Below are 24,251 nucleotides of genomic sequence, written 5' to 3'. Positions count from 1 at the left end.
GATGTTAGACGCAAGCTCATCATCTGTCGTCTTCACATGGCCAGGGCCACTGCCAAACACAGCACCTTCTTCATCTGGAATTTGCTGGTAGACTTCACTTCATCCACTTTGGCCACCATGTTCTCATTGTGGGTCAGCGAGGAAGAGAACTTGCCAACCTTACTCAGGCCTGGGCCCAGGATTCATGGGATCTGCTTGAGCAGAGATTCTGAAGCCAAAAAGCCATCATACTTCTTGATCAGCTTCTAGCTGAGCTTCTTAAACACAGGATTTGAACTCAAAACCCTGAGATCAAGACCTGAGCTGAGATTAAGAGTTGAACGCTTAATCAGCTGAGCCACCCAAGAGCCTCTGCTGAGATGTTGTTCTTAAACCCTCTCATTGGACAGAGCTAGGATACTTAGGAATGGGTGTGTATATGTGTATGCTATTATATGCATATTTATGCCAAATTTACATTATGTTTAAAAGCTGAGTTTACACTAATATCCTCAGTTCCATCCAAGAACACAGTTCTAGATTTTTCCCATTCCAATATTTGTAACTTCTTTTTCCAACACTGAGAGACAGACCTGGCTTCCATTAAACTTAACATATTTATTATTCGATTATCCCCCCACCCCCAGTCTGCATGCATGCCCCCTCACCCTGTTTGGGCTCTGATATCTCCTGTAGCCTTTCCTACTTGTGGATGTCCTCATGACCCTCAGAATGTGGGTTCTGATACACCAGACCAGCTTACCATCAACATTGGATGTCCTCACCACCCTACCAAAGCTCTGACTTCCTGCGTGGGGTCTGGCACTATGCTCCAGGACTCTCCCTATACCCCACACAGTTGTCTTCCTCACCCTACTTGCTCTAACACCACACTCCAGGTTAACCTCCTACATGGTTACCTTTCCATCCTGTTTAGGGTCTGGTTTTCCTGTGTCAGGCCAACTGTTCTGGTGCCTTCCACTCTGACCAGGCATACCTCTTTGTTGGTTCCCCTGTCAGTCTCACTGGGCTTTGACAAACCACGCCAGTCCCCTTCTCCATGGCTCTGGTCCTACTCAGGCTTTGACCCCTTACTTCCTTCATTGAAGACACTCTGCTCACCCCCATTGGGCTTTGTTGCCTATGCCAGGCTGCCTCACCCTCTTGAGGCTCTGGCTCTCTATGCTGGGCATTTCTCACCCAGCTTGGGTTTCATATGCTGTTTAAGGGTACCCCATGGTTAGGTGGCCTCTTTACCCCATTTAAGCTGCGACACCTCAACCCCCTATATGGACATGGATGCCCTTCTCGTGTCTCTTGGGCTCCAAGATAGTATGCTGGGCTTCTCCCATAGGTAAACCACCTCCTCATCCCACCCGGGCTCTGACATAGGGCTCTGGGCCATCACAGCTTCCTGGGCAGACTGCTGCCTACTTCCACCCCGTTGATAAGCTTTAGGACTGAAATTTTCAAAAAGGAAAAGACAAAAGAAAAGCTTGCTATCTTTTACATACCTGAAGGGTCTGAAATGATGTCTTCTTTTTTATTCCTGATATTAATACCACCTCTCTTTCTCTTTCTGACTAGTCTCTTCCGCAATTTATCAATTTCATTAGTGTTCTCAATGAATTTTATTTTGGTTTACTAATGCTCTCTATTGAGTGTATGTTTCCTATTTTATTTCTGCTCTTTATTATTTAATTCTTACTCCTTTCTTTGAGTTTAACTTGTTTGTTTTTTAAGTTTTTAACTTCCTGAAATGAGTAGGTCCTTGTTTTCAGCCTTCCTCACCTCCCCCTGCCCTCCCCAACATACACACTTAGGCCTGAAATTTGCCTTCTAAGCATGGTTTTAGCCACATTCCACAATACTTACAGATTATTTTTATTGTCATTATTTTCAGTACATTTTCTAATTTCTCTTGTGATTTCTTCTTTTGCCCATGGATTACTTAAAAGTGTATTTTAATTTCTGGTTATTTTATCTAGATTTCAGTAGTTTTTTTTAGTTATATTTTTGTTTGTGATTTCTAGTTTAATTTCATTGTGGTCAGAAAACATCTTTATACTTCCAGTTTTGTGAAATATGTCAAGCCTTAAGTCCTTGTACAGTATGTGATCAATTTTGGCAAATTTCCACAGATACTTGAAAACTGAAATCTGTAGATGTAGAATGTTCACTACTTTCTAGAGCTGAGGTTCTGAAACTTGGAAAACCACTGTTAAATATGTTAAAAACTACAGGTCATATTCCAGATATGCATGCCTCCTGGCTTTTTTTTTAATAAGGTAGGAAGATAATTTGCCATCTTTTGTGGGTGCTCTACAAAATGCAGATGGTAATATAAAATGTTTAAAATATTTCCATGTGTGAGCCCTTCGATGCATATAACATTTCCACAAAATAGGATGTGGAATTAGGTCGTAAAATTAGGGAAAAAGTAATAGTAGGGCATCATCATTTTGATGGTGTAGATTCCACATATAAGTGACATTATATAGTATTTTTCTCTTTCATCTGACTTATTTCACTTAGTATAAGTGAAATACCCCATTCTGAGGGTCATGAGGACACCCTCAGGGCTCATCTGTGTTGTCACAAATGGCAGGATTTTCTTCTTTTTTGTGGCTGAATAATAGTCCATTGTGTGTGTGTGTTTCTATATATCTTCATCCATGGATAAAGAAGACGTGGTATGTGTATACAATGGAATATTAATCAGCCATTAAAAACGACAAATACCCACCATTTGTTTTGACATGGATGGAACTGGAGGGTATAATGCTGAGTGAAATAAGTCAATCGGAGAAGGACAAACATTATATGTTCTCATTCATTTGGGGAATATAAATAATAGTGAAAGGGAATATAAGGGAAGGGAGAAGAAATGTGTGGGAAATATCAGAAAGGGAGACAGAACGTAAAGACTGCTAATTCTGGGAAATGAACTAGGGGTGGTAGAAGGGGAGGAGGGCGGGGGGTGGGAGTGAATGGGTGACGGGCACTGGGGGTTATTCTGTATGTTGGTAAATTGAACACCAATAAAAAATAAATTAAAAAAAAAGAAAAAAAGATTTATAGTTACTTTTCCAACTTGGATGCCTTTTTGAATTTTTTATTTATTTATTTTTTGCTTAATTGTTCTGGCTACAACTTCCAACTCTATGTTAAATAAAAGTGGTAAAAGTCAGCATCCTTGTCTTGTTCCTTATCTTAGAGGAGAAGCTTTCAGCTTTTTACTGTTGAATATACTGTTAGCTGTAGGTTTGTCATATATGGCCTTTATTATGTTGACTAACATTCTCTCTCTACTCGAGAGACCAGTTGCTCAGCTGGTCTACCAGTTACTTGAGAGTTTTCATCATGACTGGATGTTGAATTCTGTCAAATGCTTTTTCTGTATCTACTGAGATAATCATATGATTTTTATTCTTTATTTTGTTAATGCATTATATCACATCGTTGATTTGTAGATGTTATACCACCTCTGAATCCCTGGGATAGATCCCAATTGATGGTGCTGTATGATGCCTTTCATGTATTGTTGAATTTGGTTTGTTGATATTTTGTTAAGAATTTTTGCATCTATATTCACTAGGGATATTGGCCTGTTGTTTTCTTGTAATGTCCTTGTCTAGCTTTGGTATCAGGGTAACGCTGGCCTGGTAAAATGAGCTGAGATGTGTTCTCTCCTCTTCTGTTTTTTGTAAGAATTTGAGAAGAGTTATTATTAATTTTTCTACTTCAATGAAACCATCTGGCTCTGGACTTCTGTTTGTTGGGGTTATTGATTACAGGTTTAATCTCCTCATTAGTTACTGGTCTGTTCAGATTTTCTATTTCTTCATGATTTGGTAGCTAGTATGCTTCTAGAAATATATCTGTTTCTTCTAAGTTGTCCAGTTTGTTGGTATATAGTTGTTCATGGTAATCTTATATGCTCTTTTGCATCTGTAGTATCAGTTGTAATGTCTCCATCTTCATATCTAATTTTATTCATTTAAATCCTCTCTCTTTTTTCCTTGGTGAGTGGCATCTACCCTCTTCCATGTAGATACAGACATTGAAGCTGACTGCATCTCCATCTTCACCTTGATAGCTTCTAATTAATCTAAGTGAATTATGGTAATCCCATTCACCCATCAGAAGTGGTTTGAGGGGATTCCTGGGTGGCGCAGCAGTTTGGCGCCTGCCTTTGGCCCAGGGCGCGATCCTGGAGACCCGGGATCGAATCCCACATCGGGCTCCCGGTGCATGGAGCCTGCTTCTCCCTCTGCCTGTGTCTCTGCGCCTCTCTCTCTCTCTCTCTCTCTCTGTGACTATCATAAAAAAAAAAAAAAAAAAAAAGAAATGGTTTGAGGAATAGGTATGTACCCAGTTCTTTCCAGTGCGATCTGTGGGATAATAAGCTGAGCAATCTGAGATCTGAGAAAAATCACCTTTTTTTTTTTAATTTGTTTATTCATGAGAGACACACAAAGAGAAAGAGAGGCAGAGACACAGGCAGAGGGAGAAGCAGGCTCCACATAGGGAGCCCAATGTGGGACTCAATCCCGGAACTCCAGGATCACGCCCTGGGCCAAAGGTGGAGCTAAACCACTGAGCCCCCCAGGGATCCCCTTTCTTTTAAAAAAAAAAATAAATAAATAAATAAAAAGGTTGAGGCACCTGGGTGGCTCAGTAGTTGAGTGTCTGCTTTGGCTCAGGTCGTGATCCCAGGGTCTGGGGATTGAGTCCCGCATCAGGCTCCCTGCAGGGAACCTGCTTCTCCCTCTGCCTATGTCTCTGCCTCTCTCTCTGTGTCTCTCATGAATGGATAAATGAAATCTTTAAAAAAAATTATAAATTTTAAATAATAAAGGTAAAGGAAAAGATGGTAGGCTGACTCCTAAAACCACTACATTGGGAAATTTTTAATTGACTTAATGTTACAGCAAATATTAGGTATTATCATTTAATTTATAATTCAATGGCTGGTTAAATATACATTTTTATGAGGGGAAGATATTGGTTAAATAATTTTAAAAGTATCAGTAGAGAATATATTTGGAAACAACAGAAAATCCAACTATCAGTGTTTTGTTGTTACGTTTTTTAACATAGAGGGTTTTGTCTCAGGCTTCTAGAAGTTTAAAGATAGCTACTTAGTAATGTTTCAGTTACCCAGATACTTTGTATCTTTCTACTTCTTCTTCCTTAGCTCTTATTGTCATGCTTGTTACTCGGTAGTTACAAGATGGTAGCAGCAGCTCCAAGGCAGGAGGAAGGAGAAAGAACAAAAAGGGCATGCCAGCTCTGCCTGCTTTTATCAGGAAAACCAAAGGTTTCCTGGAAGCCCCTCTCTGAAATCTGGGATATTGTGTTTTATTTGCTACTCCTGGAAGCCCCTCTCTGAAGTATGGGATATTGTGTTTTCTTTGTTACTAAGTGCAGTATATCAGTTCAATCTATCTTCCTTCTCAAATTTAGCTTCCAGTATGTTAATTCAGTAACTTTTTTATCTCTTACGTCTTATAAACCAAAGTTATATGTTAGACTGACTAGGTAAGACATTTAGTTTTCTTTTTCTAAAATTAGGGCTTCTGAACAGATATGTAAATTTGTGCTAAGTTCATGCAAATTAATATTTTTCATTTGAACCAGGCATTGTGATAATTTTTAAATGAGCTTTGTATTTCTTATGTAAAGTTTTACTGTCTTAGGAAGAACAGAAGACCTATTGAGCATTTGAACTGAACTCCATTATAAGAATTATAATACAAAATACCTTTTTTTTCAGGGCCCCTTTTAAAAACGGAGATTCACAGTCCATTAAAAGAAAAAATGAGCAGTGTTTAAATTTCATACCTGATACTGCATTCAGGATTTATCTGCAGAGACTTAGCTACTCTTAAATTGTATAGTCAACTCTATTTTTTTTTTTTACATCTCCCACCTCCCCCACCTCTCTCCTGTTCACAGACGTATTTATTCTGAGTTGCTGAGACAGATCATTGAGGTAAAAATTAAAAGGATCATTTAAGACAGAAAGAAAACGTGGTTTCAGATTCATTGCTGGTGGTAGCGATGCCTGCTGTAGACAAGGTGGAGCCGTGCTTTAGAAGGAGTGGGGATGCAGGGTGCGGTGGGGCAGGCAGTGGCCACCCGATGGTGGAGACAAGGCCAAATGCTGTATCTGGTTTCTGCTCATCGATGGGGATTAGGCCTGGATTCACAGTGCACTTCATTGTAGGATTCCGGCTTGAGGGTGAATGTGAAAGAACGTTTCTGACACTGCTGAGCTGGTTGCAAGTTTAAGTTCATCTCAGTAGTTGAAGAAAACAAATGACACTTTTATGTTTGTTGTACCTCGAGTGGCGAGAGAGGCCACACATCATAGGGGAGTGTGTAAAATATATGCATGCTTTCAAATTGTTGTGAAAGAAAGACCTAAGTAAATAAGCTGTTTCCCTAAAACTTACCACTCTCCCATTTTTTATGGTATATACCAGCATTTCTCCGAGTATGTGACTTTTATGTTTCCTAATCCTACTGTGCAGGAGAGGAGTGGGAAACCAGACTATTTTATTTCTGCACCTCTCAGGGAAGAAAGAAACTCATGAGTGGGTCTAATAGTTACCTTGCCACAAATTTTTTTAATCCATTTTTTTAAGTTATATACAGTAATTGTGGACTGTACTGCATGTTGAGGCTAACTGGAAACAGTGACCAGATTCTTAATCATTGTCAGGAAACTGCATTCAGAGAATGAGAAGAACACCCCCACTGGATGAATTGCAGCCACCACCATATCAGGATGACAGTGGTTCTCCCCATCTCTCATGTACGCCCTCAGAAATTGGGGACAGTAAATGTGAATTTTCCCACTGCAGCAACAGTCCAAGATGCTCATATAACAAGTGCCCAAGTGAAGGAAGCACAGGTCATGAAGTAGAAAGTTTTCCTAATAAAGGATACGAAGAAGATGTTCCAAGTGACAGCACTGCCGTCCTGAGCCCTGAAGTAAGTAACACAGCACACAGAGCTTTTTACATGGATGTTACTGGAGGATGATAATCCTGTGCAGCTCCTCTTGGTAAGAAGGTTTGACCACTGTCCTGTCCCTTGTGGCTTACGGTACCAGTATTATCCTTGATCTCATCTTTATCCTGCAGACTTATCAGGACTGTCCCCACCATTCTTCACCCACCCCCCTCTTTTCCCCAAAGGGAAGAAAAGGAGAGTAATTCATGAGATACTGAACCATTATCTCCCCCACACACCCCACACACCCCAGTTTCAACCTCAAAATAGGTCTGTTTTTATTTTCACGTTTTATACAAAACATTCTGGAATTACTTACCTGCTTTTTTCATCTTGAGGTCCCTATTTTTGTGCTTTTTATTTTTTTAATTCTTTTATTTTGGATATTTTTACTTTGGGGGGTCACTCACTCATGTTTTGTGGGTTTTTCCAAAAATAATGTTTTTGCATTTTCATATCATGGAATATGGAAGGGGTAAGTGATGCTCAGCTTTACTAATGAACCTTGAACGCATCATGCTTTTAGAGTTGGTTGGTTGTGTTTTATTTCCTGTTTTGAAACCAAAGTGTGAAAATGACAACAAAAATAGGTGTGTTGAACTTTTGAAGTCTTTCCATGTTCTTAAAACGATTTGTTTTAATCTTCCTTTTATGATGATAACCATAAAGGTAACTTAAAGGTTTCCGTTAGGTGGTATGTACTTTTAAGAACTATTTCTTTTAGATTGCAGGTTTTTACAACTTTTTTCCCAGACAACATTTCATAATATGTAGTGTGTCAGTGTTCTTACTGGATGAATTTTCATCTGTTGTCAAAATTAAATAATGGAAGTAGAGCTATGAACAGAATTCCCTTAGTTTTTAGGTTTTTTTCTTACCTGATTTCTAAACCCACATTTTATCTGTTACTACTTTTCTACTATTTCTACCATTCTAATATTGTATCTAACTTAGGAGAAAATTCCACACTGGAATTTTCAGTTTAATACATCAATATTTCATGATTTTCTGCAAAGAATATTTCTCTGTGCCCTGTGCCTGAACATATATGAGACCGTAATTCTAGAGGTTTACACACTGGATAGATAGCCAGCAAGCTAGGAGTGAAGCCTGGATTGCAGAATTAACAACAGTGATGGCTGGCAACGATTATGCCAGCAGCTTTGCTATAAGCCTTCCAGTCAGCACATTTCATTTTAGTAACATCATCTTCAGGAGGTTATTTCCATTTTACAAAGGAAAACATTAAGACTCAGAGAGCGAAGCAGTTTGCCCACGTATATGCACCTCTCAGATGGTGGAGCTGTCATCCAAACCCAGGTGTGCCTGACTGCAAAAACAGTGCTCTAACCAACTGTATTCTGTTGCCCCTCCTGACCTAAATCATTGCGTGGGAAATTACGTCAATGTGTTGGTACTCTCCCAGTACACCACCAGGGAAGCTATTTCAGAGGACTCGTGGACCGAATTCATATGCTCAGATTACGTGTGTGTGTGTGTACGTGTGCGTATGTGTTAACCTATTTCAGATATAAAGCAAGAAGTAAGAGGAGCAGGATGAGATAGGTTACCACACTTAGGATAGGCTGCCAGTAGGTACAGGTGGCAGGAACACACTGTGTGAGCCTTGATTTAGGTAATGCCCAGATGCCCTGTCCCTCTTTCTGCCCCATCATTGTTTCCTTTATACGGTGTGGTAACTAGGACAAGAGTTGAGATTTTTGTAGATAATCTGTACACCCAGTGCAGGGCTTGTACTCATGACACCCAGATCAAGAGTCGCACGCTCTCCTGCTGAGCCAGCCAGGTGCCCACGAGTTGAGATTTGAACAGGGGTGCCATGGGCCAAAAACCTGGCTTTCTGGGAGAGATGCAGGGACAAGTACTTCTGGTCATTGGTGATACTTGCCAGTTAGACTTTTTAATTTGCATCTCCATATAAGGAACACATGGGTGACAGAGCTATTAGCACAGAGGTGACAGGATCATGGGGTGGGCCTAACAACCCTTTCTCTAGGTAGAACTCATTTTTTCTGTGATATTTTTGACTTACTGATCTATCTTTGGCATATATTCGAGTTATTAATGTAGTTACTGTCTGTATTTACTCTATCTTCTGAATTTTGCCTGTCTCTCAAATTACTGCCTTATTCATTATTTATAGTTAATATAGCCTTTGAGCTTTGCCCATATTTCAGAGGCTGCCAGCTTGCTCTCTGCTAACACTTATGAGTCTCTTCTATCCTGCTTGTTTTTGTGTCTCTACAGAAGAATGGAATATATTCAAATACTGCAAATGCACATTATATCAGCATCTAGATGCTTTTATAGCCCGTTAGTATTGAGTCCAATCTTGTGTTTTTTCAAGTTTATTTTGCTTCCTACTGTTCCTTTAATAGATGTTATTTATCAAATAGAAAATTCTTACTTTCCTCTTGTTTTATCCAGGATATTAGCTGTGTTAGAACCCGTCCACATACATGACTGAACTGGGGTAGGAGTGAGGGTTCCAGAAAGTTCCCTGGCACGGAGGTCACAAACTCTATTAATGACCTATTGCTAGCTCATACTGATTCAAAACTGTAATTCAGACCCCTTGAAAGGAAGAATTATTTTCTAGTTGCCTGTCACAGAACCCAAATAGCAGTTTTTATCTGTAAAGGACCCCCCTTTTAACCCTCTCTGGGACCTTATGAAATTTTTACTTCCTTGAAAACCGTAGTTATTATGATACTATTTTAGAAAGTATTTCATTGAAAAATCAAGCCATGTAATTAATCATCTTTGATTACCAATTACAAAGTGGCATACATTGAAACATTGTGCTCTAGGCTGTCAACTTTTTTGACAGAGTAAGAATATGTTTACCCTGATTTCATCATATTACATTTAAAAAACCCTGAATTCTTCAATAAGAAATATTGTTCTTCGTTTGTTATCTTTCTTTTTTTCCTACATGGTACCAACCAGGTCAACATAGAACATAGTTAGACATGTAAGATTTATCATGTAAAGACTTGACTATTTCTGGTTCTCTACTACATCCCCACCCCCAACCCCACCTAAAACATGGCCTGACCTGTAGTGCCATAGTTAGGTACATGTTAAGCTGCTTTAACAAGAGACCAATACAGTGGCTAAAAACCATCAAAGATAGTCCAGGGTGAGTAGGTGGCTTTGCTTCACCACATTATTCAGGGGCCCGGGGTTTTGATGTCATTGTTGTTGGTTGTGATCACTTTCCTGTCCCCTAAAGTACTGTCCTAATCCACGTGGTCCAGGCAAAGCCACGCATCCTACCTGCATGCCTGCTTGTGGGAAGACTGAGAAAGAGGGTGAAAGACAAGTGATTTCTTCTGTAAACATGGTCTAGATGTTTCACACATAACTTCTGTTTGCTTCCCATTGACCGGGGCCAAGTCTCATGAGTGTAGCAGCCATTAGGCAAGTTTTGAAGCATAGGCTCTTGCCAGGCAGTGTTTTTGCACCTAAAACTCAAGTAGTTCTTAGGCAAAAAGGGAAGACTGGAACCTGCTAGTTGTAACCACTGCCATAGGCACTAAGGACATATCAAAAACAGGAAATTATAAAATTGGTCCACATTTCAAAATAAAAGACATTTAAGATTTCTAAAAATACTAGAAGGGGCAAAGTGGTAGAGTTGCAAGGTCAGAGACCTGGGTTTGGCACTGTCGGTAATAGCCAATTCCTACTACATTCCAGAGGGCTGGACTGGCAGGAATGCAAGACAACTCCAGGTGGAGTGGGTGTGATTTCTTTCAATATTATAATTAAAATATATACCTTCAGTCTTTCTTAAACTTTGGAAATGTGTAGTCAGCAATTTTCGACAGTAATTAACATTAGAAAATACATAGTTTTTAAAATTCAGGTTAAAAATTAAAGTGTACATTGTGTGTGTTATGGAAGTAAGTGTTTGGCTGCAAATATTTTTGAGGCCTTTGGATTTATCCTTTCATATTTCATATTTCCACTGATTTCCAAGCCTAGATGTGTTATTATTGTGTTGCAGATGGGGGCGTTTTAGAATAAACTTTGAAAATGGGGCCAACGTTTTCAATGGCATTGCACTCATATTTATGTCCTCTTTCTTGCCAGCCTAAATACTGAGCTGTCAGTTGTGTTGTATATCATGTTCGAAGTGAGATGTAGTAGTTTCCTACAAAAAGAAGAGAGATACACATTGAAGTGTATATTTTCAATTCGCATCATAAAGACGTATATCCAACTTTCTCAAATTGTGATGGGCAATGCTAAATTCTTTGTCTTTGTTACAATAAGTTTTTGAATTTAACCTACCACTTTTACTACTCTGGCCCTGTAGAGTAACTTTTGATCGTAGTTAACTATTAATTACTATTACTTTTATTGTGACAGCAAATCAAGACAGTTGTCACATCTTCCTAAAGAAATATCAGGTATTTATATACATGCTAGATTAAATAATAGAGTTAAACACTGAAAACATTTAAATTTGCTTTTCTTAGGATATGTCAGCTCAAGGATCATCTTCACAGCTTCCTAAACCTTTTGATCCTGAGCCAGAAGCTAAATATGGCACACTGGATGTGACTTTTGACTATGACTCACAAGAACAGAAGCTTCTGGTAACAGTGACAGCTGTCACAGATATCCCGACATATAACAGGACAGGTGGCAACTCATGGCAAGTACACCTTGTTCTTCTACCTATAAAGAAACAGAGAGCAAAAACCAGCATCCAGAGAGGACCATGCCCTGTCTTCACAGAGACATTCAAATTTAATCATGTTGAATCTGAGATGATTGGAAATTATGCAGTTCGGTTTAGACTGTATGGTGTACATCGCATGAAAAAAGAAAAGATTGTGGGGGAAAAGATTTTTTATTTAACAAAATTGAATCTTCAAGGGAAAATGTCATTACCTGTGATATTGGAACCTTCTTACAATCATTCTGTGAGTATCTGATCAAATAGCCTGAATACGGTTTGTGTCGTGGTATATCACATACATAATTTTTAGAAATCCTTGATCAAGCCAACCAGTGTTTCCATTTTTTATGTAATAATCATATCCTTTGAAAATTTCTAAGCCCTGGATAGGTAGGTATAATTTCTTCTCATTCTCTAGAAGTTGCCCCTGAAAATTATATGTGATTAATTTTATGTATTTTATTTTATCCTTCACAGAGTCAAGTCCAGTGTTTTACACATTTTCTCCTTTGTTAAATATTTATTAGATGATTGGTTAGGACATCAAATGAACTTGTTATAGAATTTATTGTTTTCTTTCCAGGTTAAAACTTAGTGATACAGCAAGATCTAGCCTCATATCTTACTTAGTATACTGCTGAAATTATTTGCTTTTATAGGATATATATTGCTGCCCAGGTCATGACTGATTATCTTCCCAGAACTCCTGTGAAATTATTTTTAAAGATTCAAAAGAAAATCTGGTCTTGCTATACTCTGTACCCTTTTTCAACAAAGATTTTGCAGTATATCTGAGAGAATACTTAAGTTTGGTCTATGAGCTGTTCTCCCTTTTCTCTTTTTTTCTCCAGGTTCTGATCATATACAAGTCTCTCTCTCCCTCTCTTCACATTTTTAACTAAATTCCCATAAGACATTGCAAATCACAGGAGTGCTGAACTGCTTCTTTAAAGTGGGGAGATACATTATACCACATAGTTATTTAGATTATGAGGAAATCTGTAATATGCTGTAAATGTAAATTATGAATTATATTTATTCCTCTCTGTTATATTGAATTAAAATCATTTTTATAATATAAATACAGAGATTTTAGATTGGATGTGTATTTTAAAATAAAAATATAATATTTTAGGGTTGTTTTTAAGCTTTTGTAATTATAAGCGTAATATCAATATCAGAGGCTCACTGAATTTATACCAGACAGCATTTGATCTTATAGGACCATCATTTACATTTATTTTCCAGTATACCATTTTAGCTAGATGATTTCAACAGTTTTAAAACCAAAAGTTGATAACAAATATAGTATATCCCGTGGGTTTGTAGGATAATATTTAGCCTTTATTGATAACTTGTTATAACTGTAAGTTGTAGGATTACCATTTTGGGGAAATGTCCTTTTTAAAAATACAGTATCAGTTTATCAGAGGAGAGAGAAAAGAAACTCCAGGCAATATTTCAGAGGGAAAAAGATAATTTTTTATAAAATTGAATAGTCTGCAATTCTTGATAGAATTTTAAGCTTTTTCATGATTTGGTCTAAGTGATGACTAGTTAACCTATAGAAAAATACATTCTTTTAGAGAAATACCTGATTTAAATTACAAGAGAATGTATCATCATGAGGTATGTATTTTGTGTTTATTTACTTCAAATTATCTGTTCCCGATTCTGTATTGATTATATTTGTTACACAAAGAAAAGGAAGCCATAGAAAATAATATGATTTTATCTCTGGTCAAGCTTAAATTATTTCTGTACACACCTACATTACGTGTATTAGCTTATTACAGTCATCAATTCTCTATTTCTGACAACCAGTACAATACATTTCTGAGGCGTGTTCACAAAAAGAAAAAAGTGCTAGACAAACAGCTTCTAAGACATAGCATTTAAATCTGAATAAAACTATCCATCTTCTGCTCTTAAAGAATTTTTTTCTCTGCACTGCCACACTTTTCAAACATAATTCCTATTTTTCATTGTTCTCTCTTGCCTTCTTTCCTGTCCATCTTCTCAAAATCTCATTGCTTGTTTTTGGCTTCTGTGCCAGAAACAGTTCGGCACAACACAGTTGAGGTCAAGACTCAGAATTCTATCAGTTGTCATAACAATAAAATACTTCTAGAATGTGTATGTTCTGTGTATGCTACAGCATTAATGTTCCCTTTGCTTCAGTTTAGTACTAACCATATGGAGAAATCATGTGATTATGGATTACATGGGTGATTTTAGCTTCAATTCTGTAAGATGGAATATATAGGTAAGAAGTTCTTTCATAATGAAACATTCTTGTAGTTTTGAATAATTATTTGTTGTTGTTGTTGCAAGAATATGAGCTGTTAGGCAAAGGACGGTTTTAAGCCAGTGAAAAAATGTATATACTATGATTAAAACATATTTGAAGCTTAGTTACAGTTTACCTTCATGGCTAATAATAGAAAAATAGAGTTCTACAATGTAACATTGAGCTTTATAGCTATTTTTGGGGGAACTGATCAGATCAATACACTGAGGAAAAAAATGACCACTATCACCTAATGACTTTTTGAGGAATAAATCCCGAGTTTACCTTAGGGTAGGCTTTAAGTTGAACCTTAAGATAAAGATACAGTTTGATCACTGAATGATAGAAAGTATACACAGGGTTGAAAAAACATGAGTTGTGTTTACTAACTAGTTGTGGTTATAACCTTGGATAAATTATCTAATTACTTTAGACATCAGGTTCCTCTTTAGTAAAACTAGGGAATTTAACCAAATGTCCCATCCATCTCTGATATTCCAATTCTATTAATATATATTGGAAAAGATGTTGGTTAAGAACAGAAATGGGTGGATTTTAGGTGGGTTTTTTATGCCAAATGTCTGACATTTTGTTCGGATATGTTTTCTTACTCTTCCCTATCTTTTCAACCATCTTCTAATGTTGAAAGCGTCCCAACAAATAGTCCCACCCCCCAAGGGTAAGCCTTGAAGTTCACTTTCCCAGTCTGACTGGTAGCTAGGACAGGAGCCATGCTCCCTGGGCTCTGTCACTCTTAATCATTTCCAGGAAACCTCATTGCACACCGGACAGAGAATCAGGTGCTGCATTCACCTCATGTCTGCATGAGGCTCATGGTGGAGGAATCTGATCTTCAGAGTCAATAGTAATTCTTAAATAGCTTTGCTAGTGCAGGAATAGTATTGGTGCTAGACAGTGACCATTGCAGGAGAGAAAAGACCGTGACACATAAGTGTCCAGGGCGAGGAGCAGCAGAATTTCCTCACCAGGACAGTTCTGCAGGATGGTTTTAGGCTTTGTTCTTGAGAAGCTTACCCATAAGCCTGTTCTTTAGTCTTCCCTATTCCTTTCGTAAATTACTCTCTCACTTAGAGTTAGCTACCAGTGTTTTTTTGAATGGAACCCTGGCTGATAATTGTAGAAATAGCCATATGGTTTATTATTTACTTGTTTTAGTGATCTCTTAAGCCATAGCCAACAGCTACAGTGTTATAGTTACCCTTCCTACCATGGTGTATCCCTCTTAAAATTGGAATTTTTCTCACGTACTCAACTGTGTTCATATGGCACTCTTTCCAAGTGTGGAATGTGTATTTTTGGCCTTGTATTACTGTGTGTTAACAGTTGCCTAGAATAGCCTCTCCTCCTTCCTCATTCTAGTTGTATTTCTCATTCAACTTACTAGATTCTTAATATAATTTTTAATATTGAGATCTTATTCTCAATAATGAGACCTTATTCTGTCTCTCACAAACATACACAACCCTTCCTAAGCAGACAGTATTTAGTTAGCATAATGTACACAGCATGATAACTATTAATGGGGGCTTAAGTCCCAGAGCTGCAAAGCACTGTGTTCAGCTCACATCTTGAATGAGCTCAGAAGTAGACTTTTGGCCAAAGCCTCCAGGTACTAGCCCAGCCCGGCAGAAACTTCGATTTCAGTCATGAGAGACCCTAAGCAGAGAACCCAGCTGAATTCATTTGGACTTCTGACCTACAGGAAACGTGATGAAACTGAAGTTGTAATGCTACAGGTGCTTTATATGTGCCCAGACACCTGTCTTCCATTAAGTCTGGTTCCACATTATATTTCTGTGTGAATGCATAGCATCTGTAGTAAGTAGACATGGGAGTGGATGGGCTTGTCTAAGGGGTGAGGAGATCCTCAGGAACTCCCAGGACTTAAAGACTGGAGAAGGAAGGGGCTAAGTTAGGAAGAGAGAGAAAACAAAATATCACAGAAGCCAAGAAGCAATTATGAAGGAAGGAATAATCAAATGCTTTGTCAAATGCTGCTAATGGAACCAATAATCTAAGTATTAAAATTATTCATTGAATTCAGAATATGCAGGTAATGGATAGTCTTAAAGGGACCAATTTGGGTAGGGTCATGAGGGCAAAATCCAAACGAGACTGGCAATCATGTGGACAACTTTTACACCAAGTTTGTCTCTGAAAATAAGAAGGAAGAGGGGATGGTTTTTGGAAAGTGGGGCTTTTGGAAAGATGTTTTTGAGGTTAGGAGAGATGGGCATGCTTATCATTACTGATGCCACTAATGTCATCAGTGGTGGAGGGTATGAGGGGAGTGGCTAATTGAAGATGGGCATTCATGGATTGGTCTGGGATGAACAGAGAGGCAAAAATGTTAAGAGTATTTTGAAGACACATATTTAAATTGTGGACCATGAAATCTCAGTTGAAGAAAGAAGTGAAGCTAGTAAGGGACTGAAATGCAGGGGAAGGAATGAAAACCCCAAGGATATCAAGGGACAGATAGAGTGAGGAAAAAGTATGGAATGATGGGAATGTGGTGTGAGAGGAGATTGCTTTCAGTTCTGATAATGGATGGCAAGAGTCCAGAGTGAGCATCTGAGATGGAATAGGCGGCATAATCACCGGAGATGGCTAAGTTGGTTAAGCGAAGCCAGGTTCTCTCAATGTCCATGTGGTGGCTGGGTTCTCCACATGGACATTGAAGTCACAGAAGATACTGGCAGAATTGAAGTGTCAAAGAAGATCGAATTAAAGATTATTGTTCTTAAGGAATGAAGAGGAAAAGTCCAGGACAGACTATGGATAAGGACAGGATGACATCAGTCTTAAAGAAGAATAGTTATTCTTCCCTATAAATTCAGAGGAGGACTATTTGAGAAAGCAACAGAGAACTTTGCTTTTTGACCCTGAGTCACGTCAGGTATGAGGGAATAACTAAGATGAAGAGTCTACAGAGGTTGATGTATCCTCAAGGAAGAATTGGGTTTATCAGGAGTACGAGAAGGCATAGTGAAAGGATTCAGAAAAGGAGGAGCTTGATGGAAGTGTGTGGTAGTGAAGAAGTGCAGAGAATAACAGAATGAATGTTAAAGTGAAAGACCTGGCTGGTATCATCAGGGACTTGCCTTCGTTTTGGTTGTTCTAAAATGTCAATCCCAATTATAATTTGAATCTATTTAAATCTCAGATGATATTTAAAGTGTAATTTAAGTCTCATCTTTATAGAAATGTGTTAGATCATTTCTTTTTTTATAATTTCTAATATAAATTTAAATTAGTTGATCATATCTTTGTATACCAAATATTGAGTACTGGTTATTGCTGTATCAATGTTGGTTGGATGGATGGGTGAGTGGGTGCGTGTGGTACATGTTATTTCTGAGTTACTACCTTTGGTGCTTGCTTCTGTGGCTAGGCATACGTTTTCTTATCAAACTTGTTCTATGTCTTCCTTCTAGATTTTAAATACTTTGAGAATAGAGTCTGTGTGTTTAATTTATATGGTTTTAGTTATACTTACTTTTCATAGAACCTAGAATGTAGGTGTTCAGTGAATACTTGTTAAGTTGATTTCATTGACTTGTTCAGGTAAACCCAATCATTCTAAAATTCTTCCTAAGGTCCATGTAACATTATTCCCTAATAGGTATCAATATCCTTAAAAACAGCTCTCTTAGGAATCTTTTATGATCTACAATCCAATAAGCATGATCTTAGGGTAATTAAGTAGAAACACATCACAGAGTTTTATTTTTTTAAGATTTTATTTATTTACTCACGAGAGACACAGAGAGGGGCAAAGACATAGGCAGAGGGAGAAGCTGGCTCCCTGTAGGGAGCCCAGTGCAGGACTCAAACCTGGGACCCCAGGAGCACACCCTGAGCCAAAGGCAGATGCTTAACCACTGAGGCACTCAGGCATCCCATGAAGTATTTTTTTTAATTTATTTATTTATTTATGATAGTCACACAGAGAGAGAGAGAGGCAGAGGGATAAGCAGGCTCCATGCACTGGGAGCCCGATGTGGGATTTGATCCCGGGTCTCCAGGATCGCGCCCTGGGCCAAAGGCAGGCGCCAAACCGCTGCGCCACCCAGGGATCCCTATTTTATTTTTAAATAATCAAAAAGGGACATGTTCATATAATTTCCCATTCAGGAGTATAATGCCACAGTCTTTTAGAATGATCAACCTTCCTCATGTCTTACTGAAATGATGATCTTCTTTTAGATACACGTAATTTCAACCTTTAATTCCTAAATTCCTATATCTCAAAAATAGCCTATCTTTTTTGTTAATAGACTGAATTAATTTAGTTTGATATTTATACTGTGACTTTAATTTTTAAGACAGGTAAATTATTGCTTGTACTCTATAATTGAAATATGTGTCCCTCTAAGAATCATACTTTAGTCTGTATTATTAGCAAATGTCTTTAAACTTGGCTTCATCTATTTTCATATTCACTACATTCACATATTACCATTGTCAGAAATTTACATTTTCTAAATGTAGATTACACTTCTTCATCCTAAAGCAATTTAAAGTAGGTATTTCATGATAAACTAATGATCACAGTTTTAAGAGTTATTACATGAGAGAGAAAGCTGCATATGTGCGATTCAAGTCCCCAGACGGTAACACAAATATGAGTCATGGCTCACTTTAGTGTAAAACTAAGTAGTTACAGACCTATTTAGAGACAGTTATTCAAAGTAGGTGAGCATATATTATCAGTAGAGAGGAATAGCTCTAGTCTCACAAGAAGAATTATCAGATAAATATTTCAGTGAAAGAAGTTAAATTAGAGCATAAAAGGAAGTTTTCTGTTTAAATCAGATTCTTAGTTTACAAGACAAAAAGAAGTCAAGTTTAAGTCCTATGTCTCAAGAAATTTTGAACATGCAGAAAAATCAAGTGGGAAAAACTAAAATTTCAGTGACTAAACTGTTTGTCCTGTATATTGAGTATAGGGAATAAAGACCATCAAGTCAAGTGGGATTCATTTAGTTGAGTCATCCAAGTGCTAAACTGTAAACTACTAAAGACCAACCTATGCTTCATTCTTGTTTCGTGTATATTCATTTAAAAAAATAAGCTAGAAAATTAAAGAATAAGCCTAAAGTACAGGTATTCTGTTCCTTTTCTCCTATAGTTTACTTTATGCAATTTTCCAAAATACTGATTTCAATTATTTGTAATACTAATGAGAGAAATTAACAAACGCCTTATAGCAAGATAGTACTATTTGATAAATTTAGAGTGGAGTAAGGATTATGACAGATAAATTTGGGTTCAGGAGGGCAGCATATTCTATAATTAAGGACACTCTAAAGTACATTAGCAAGAAGGGATAATATAGTGTACTTTACAGAAACATCATGGAAAGATTTAGCTTCAAATTACAAGTATCGACCACTATTTTTAAAAATTATTCTTGTGGACGGTGTAGATATTGGACATCCTAAATACATGCCTTCTTCATTCATTCCAACCAAGAGTTATATGTACTTCCCTTTAAAGGTGCACTTTAGTGCATTACCATGACCAGTTCCCTGTCTTCTGGGTTGTTGAACAATAATAGAAGAGTTATGTCCACAGTGCTTTATATGGTAGGTGGCTGATAATTAATGAACAATAACACTGGATGAGGTTGTTCTTGAGGGCTACCTTTTACAGATAAAAGAAATAGCAAACAGAAGCAACATTTAGTTTTTTCTTAGTCATTTTCCTCCATCACGTTCATATCAAATAGCGGGGCAGTATCCAATGGACAGATAGATGCGTTGCAAAACCCACATCCTTAATTTTAGGATTTTCACATTCAAAATCTTGACAGATAATTTAAAACAGTAAGTTCTTCACTGGGAAATTTATTAAAGTGGTACTAATTTTAAAACGTGGTAAATATGAAAATGTATTTTATCAGAATATATTTTATAAACCAACCAACTCTCATGATCTTGCTTATAGTTTGTCCATCTGAATTAATAGTATTGAAGATGCCTCTCCCAAAAGAGTTGTGGTTTTATCTGCCGGGACATTTATTTTGGAGTAGACAGGGTTTAATGCTACTTTGCTAGAGTAATGCCTATTTAGGCATACAGTGTGAATTTAAAGAGAACTGATAAATACTAATTACAAAAATGTTTTTCTCACTAGAAAATTTGAAATTTAATTTAGAAAAGAAGCAGTTTTACATTTATGCATTTATGTTCTTAGGATGGAATATGAGTTTAAATACTGAACAGGCCTAGGACAGAGGAACTGAATTTTTAAAAATTAAAGTTGAAGGAAATCTGTTAGTGAGTTTTCAGTCTGATTATAACATTTGTTCTGTGGACTCTGCAGGGACCTGTAAGGAGCCAGAAAAAATATCCATTTGACAGTTACATTTTACTTAATTCTATGCAGAGCAAAGAATAATTCTGGTCAAAAAATGATAGTACATGATAAGACTGAATATCAGTTCCTGATGCTGCTTCTATTAGGCAGATATATTTAAGTGATTTCTATCACTGAAAATGAGCATGGTCATCCTGCACATGCCATGTGTGCTTATTCATTACTTGGAAGCTTCTGTTCAAGTGAAATGCATATTTCTAAGTGTTGAGCATGCAGATATACTCTTGGGAAAAGCCTAATTCTCCTTAGTGTACATGTTGGCACCTGGGATAGGACTGGAATATGTGACCTGACTACTTCATAATGTTGGGATGAGTAAATGAATGAGATACGTGAAAACCTTTGTAGACTAGAAATATTAGTTGTTAACTTGAAATAAAATAAGTTATCCTTAATTTAATTTGAATCATTCTGCCATCATTTACTATTTTATAAAGATACTCTCATGGTGCATGGATGGTTCAGTCGGTTGAGCTCCTGACTCTTGATTTCAGCTCAGATCGTGATCTCAGGGTTGTGAGATCCAGCCCTGCTTAGGTTGGGCTCTGCCCTGAGCGTGGAGCCTGCTTGGAATGATTCTCTCTCTCTTCCTTTCCTTCTGTGCCTCCCACTCATGCACTCTCTCTTGTTCTTAAAAAAAAAAAAAAAAAAAAGGTACTTTCTTGTCTTACAAAAAATAATGTCTTATCTTTCCTTTATCTAATGTTAGACCTAGCATTGTTTAAATAGGCTATATCTTACCAGATTACAATGATCTTTTTATAGTCTGTCACTTTGGACAACTGATGACTAGAATAGTACTGATTTTATTGTTTCTAGCAGAAAAAGCTGGTAGAGCTGATAGGAACTGAAGACTACTTAAGTTTAGTACACACAGTTTTTTATTTTATCTGATTGATGTATCATCAAAGTATATAATTTATATAATCAAAATTATATATCTCTTAATAGTCCCATATTCTACAATAAAAAATAAAGTGAAAAAAATAAAGTGAACTAATTAAACTTTAACTTGGCTCATTTTTCAAAAACTAAGATATTATCTAGCTCATAGAAAATAGCATATATTATAAGTACATCTTTCATATTTGCTTAATTTGGGGGAGATATATTTTTCTTTGAAATGAAAGCTGGCATTGTCACTTAAGCTGTATTCAAGTTATAAAAAATATTTCTCTATACTAACTCATTTGTGATTTTTCATAAAAGATTAAATAATTACCAGATAGTGGAAATCTACAGTTTTATTTATTATTATTATTATTATTATTATTATTATTATTATTATTATTTTGAAATCTACAGTTTTAATGTGAAACTTGTTAGGCATCCAAGACCAAGTTTATATTTGCATTTGTGTGGTTTTACATAACAGGGAGGTTGGGAGCACAGAGGCTCTGCAGTCCTTGGTTTCATGTCTTAGTTCCCCAATTCTTCCTGACTTGTGGTCTTGGGTAACTACTCAGCTGCTCTGTGCCTCATTTATTCATTCATAAAAGGGAATAGTAACCATAATAGCTGCTTCATAAAATGTGTGTGAGAATTAAAGGAGATATTCCATGTAAAGAATTTAAAACATCATCTGGCACAAAGTAGGAACGTGACTCTGTTAACTAATTTGGTTTATTTTTTTTATTCATGTGCGGAGACATTTAGTGTTCTGATTCACTAGCAATCTTCACTAGGTGCTGGTCCATAAGTAAAAATTATTGCATTGTGTTTTTCAAGTTTCAAAATAAGAAGGAACATTTGCAATCTGGAAAAGAGGAAAGTAAAAGGTTTTTGTTTTGTTTTGTTTTGTTTTTTTAAGAGAAAGAGTGCATAAGCCTAGGGGGAGTAGGAAGGGGCAGGAAGAGAATCTTAAACAAGCTCCACGCTCAGTGCAGAGCCTAGGCGGAACTTGATCTCATCACCCTGAGATAGTGACCTGAGCCAAAATCAAGAGTAAGCCACTTAACCAAGGAGCCACCCAGGCACCCCAAAGCAAAAGTCCTTTAATTCAACAGTATAAAAAGTGTTTAATCTGACAATACAAATAGCAAAATAACTTTTTTCAGGAACTAAATATAACTCAGGCCTTGAATGTTTTTAAGATACAACTGTCTTGAAATATACTTTGAGTAATTATTTAAAAGTCTGAATTATAAATATTCTTTCAATAAATACAATTTTATTATCTTCAGTCATGTTGGGTAACTCATATTTCCTTAGCAAAATGTCCCCAGCAGTTTAAGCCAGGGTATTCTGAGACAGCAAGCCTTGAAACTTGTAATGTTTCATCAACAAAGAGGTTTCTTTTTCACTGCACTGCATGTCCACTGTAGCTCGGTTAGGGCTCTCTTTCGTGTCGTCTTCACTCCGGGATCCAGATGGATAGAGGAAGTTCTTTCTGAAATTTTGCTGCTAGTTAGATGACCCAGCAAACTAATTCTTGTTCCTTCAAGTTTCTGCCCAAAATTAACAGATGCCACCTCCATTAACATTTCAGTGTCTAAAACAGGAGTCGACAAACTTTCTGTAAAGTGCTAGAGAGTTCATTTGTTTTAGGCTTTACAGACTACAGATGGTCTCTGTTGCATAGTCTCTCTCTCTTTAAAAATGTAAGCAAGGGGCAGTGAATAATAGTGAATAGTATTTCATACAAAGAATTGCTGAGATTAATATCTGTAGGTTAGCGCTATTTATAAGTGCACATCAGTAGCTTATAAGTAAAGTTTTGCTTTTAAGTATAAAAATTTGCTCTCTTGGGACAAACATTCAGTCTTATTTTAGGGGGTGCCTGGGTGGTTCAATAAGTTAAGCCTTTGCCTCCAGCTCAGGTCGTGATCCTGGGATCCTAGGATCGAGCTGTGTGTCAGGCTCCATGCTCAGTGGGGAGTCTGCTTGAGGATTCCTTCTCTCTCTCTCTCTTTCTCTCTCTCTCTCTCTCTCAAATAAATCTTTAAAAAACATTATTGAACTTTAAAAACTTAGATATATGTCAAGTATTAGTATATATTAAACAAGTTTACCTAAACTGGCAGTACCAGAAGACAATGCAAGGAATGGCTTTGTTTATTCCTAGAGTTAAAGATAGTGGATTAACCACATATATTTATTTCTTCTTCCTGTACTCTCCACTTCAAGGATTGTTTCTTGGTACACATTGGCATTTGTACCCACAAGCTCAGAGAAATGGAATCAGGGCATCAGCAAAGTGGAGGAAACCTTGTGAAAATTGCACACAGAGGAAGGAGAGGACTGTTGTGATCCCCAGAACCATACACACTTCTGAGCACAGCAGAGGTTGGCGTGAATCTAGGGATTAAAAGCAATAGTTAACTACAAATCTGTAAAATGTGCAGTTATATCTCCCTTCTGGCATAAAGAAGAGAGCCAGGCTTGTAACTCTAGGAATATCATAAGTTTCTTTGGAAAAACTCAGCGATTCCAAGCTAAGACCTTACTTAACCTCATAGTGATATTTTAGAGGAAATTGCCTGGCCCCCACCTAATCACACTGATGCCAGTCAGTGAGCAAACTGTATTTAAAAGTAGAGAGTTTTTGATCAGCCTTTTAGTGATGCATTTTTGAATATGAACAGGCAGGCATAGCTCAGGAGACACTAAGGGAAAACCTCCAACAGGAAAGAGAAAACCCAGGATAAAGAAACATTAAAAAAAAAATTACCCTCCAAGAAGAGTACATATTGCAGAGATGATAAGGAAAGTAAAAACCAATCCTAATTAGTTTATTCAGTAGGATTTGATAAACATATATATTTCAAAAAGACCAAGTATCCTTTTAAAAAAAAAAAAGGAACAGTCATAAAAGAAAAGGCTTTTGTAAATTATATAGAT

General features: G+C 37.1%; 1 protein-coding gene and 1 long non-coding RNA gene across 9 annotated transcripts in view; one reads left to right on the top strand and one right to left on the bottom strand.

Annotated features, from left to right (window-relative positions):
• SYT14 (synaptotagmin 14) overlaps positions 1 to 24,251 on the top strand; it is a 211,357-nt gene that overhangs the window by 130,950 nt on the left and 56,156 nt on the right. For 6 of the 7 annotated variants that reach the window (XM_072831179.1, XM_072831178.1, XM_072831180.1 and 3 more), the window contains 2 exons: positions 6,710 to 6,981; positions 11,511 to 11,960. In XM_072831179.1, coding sequence (XP_072687280.1) covers positions 6,710 to 6,981; positions 11,511 to 11,960 — 722 coding nt within the window. Of the gene's footprint in view, positions 1 to 6,709; positions 6,982 to 11,510; positions 13,983 to 24,251 lie in introns of all 7 variants that reach the window. The other variant, XR_012033232.1, reaches the window with a different exon arrangement.
• On the bottom strand, positions 10,042 to 13,823 carry LOC140635899 (uncharacterized). Of its 2 annotated transcripts, XR_012033235.1 has the most exons (4): positions 13,716 to 13,823; positions 11,929 to 12,143; positions 11,614 to 11,712; positions 10,047 to 11,182 (listed from the first exon to the last, which is right to left on the bottom strand). It is a non-coding gene; the product is annotated as an uncharacterized lncRNA (long non-coding RNA). The 2 variants fall into 2 exon arrangements; XR_012033234.1 differs by lacking the exon at positions 11,929 to 12,143 and having other exon boundaries at positions 10,042 to 11,182; positions 13,716 to 13,816.

The sequence above is a fragment of the Canis lupus genome, chromosome 6 (genome assembly GCF_048164855.1).
Source record: "Canis lupus baileyi chromosome 6, mCanLup2.hap1, whole genome shotgun sequence".
NCBI lineage: Eukaryota > Metazoa > Chordata > Mammalia > Carnivora > Canidae > Canis > Canis lupus.
This window is presented reverse-complemented; position numbering and strand designations above follow the sequence as displayed.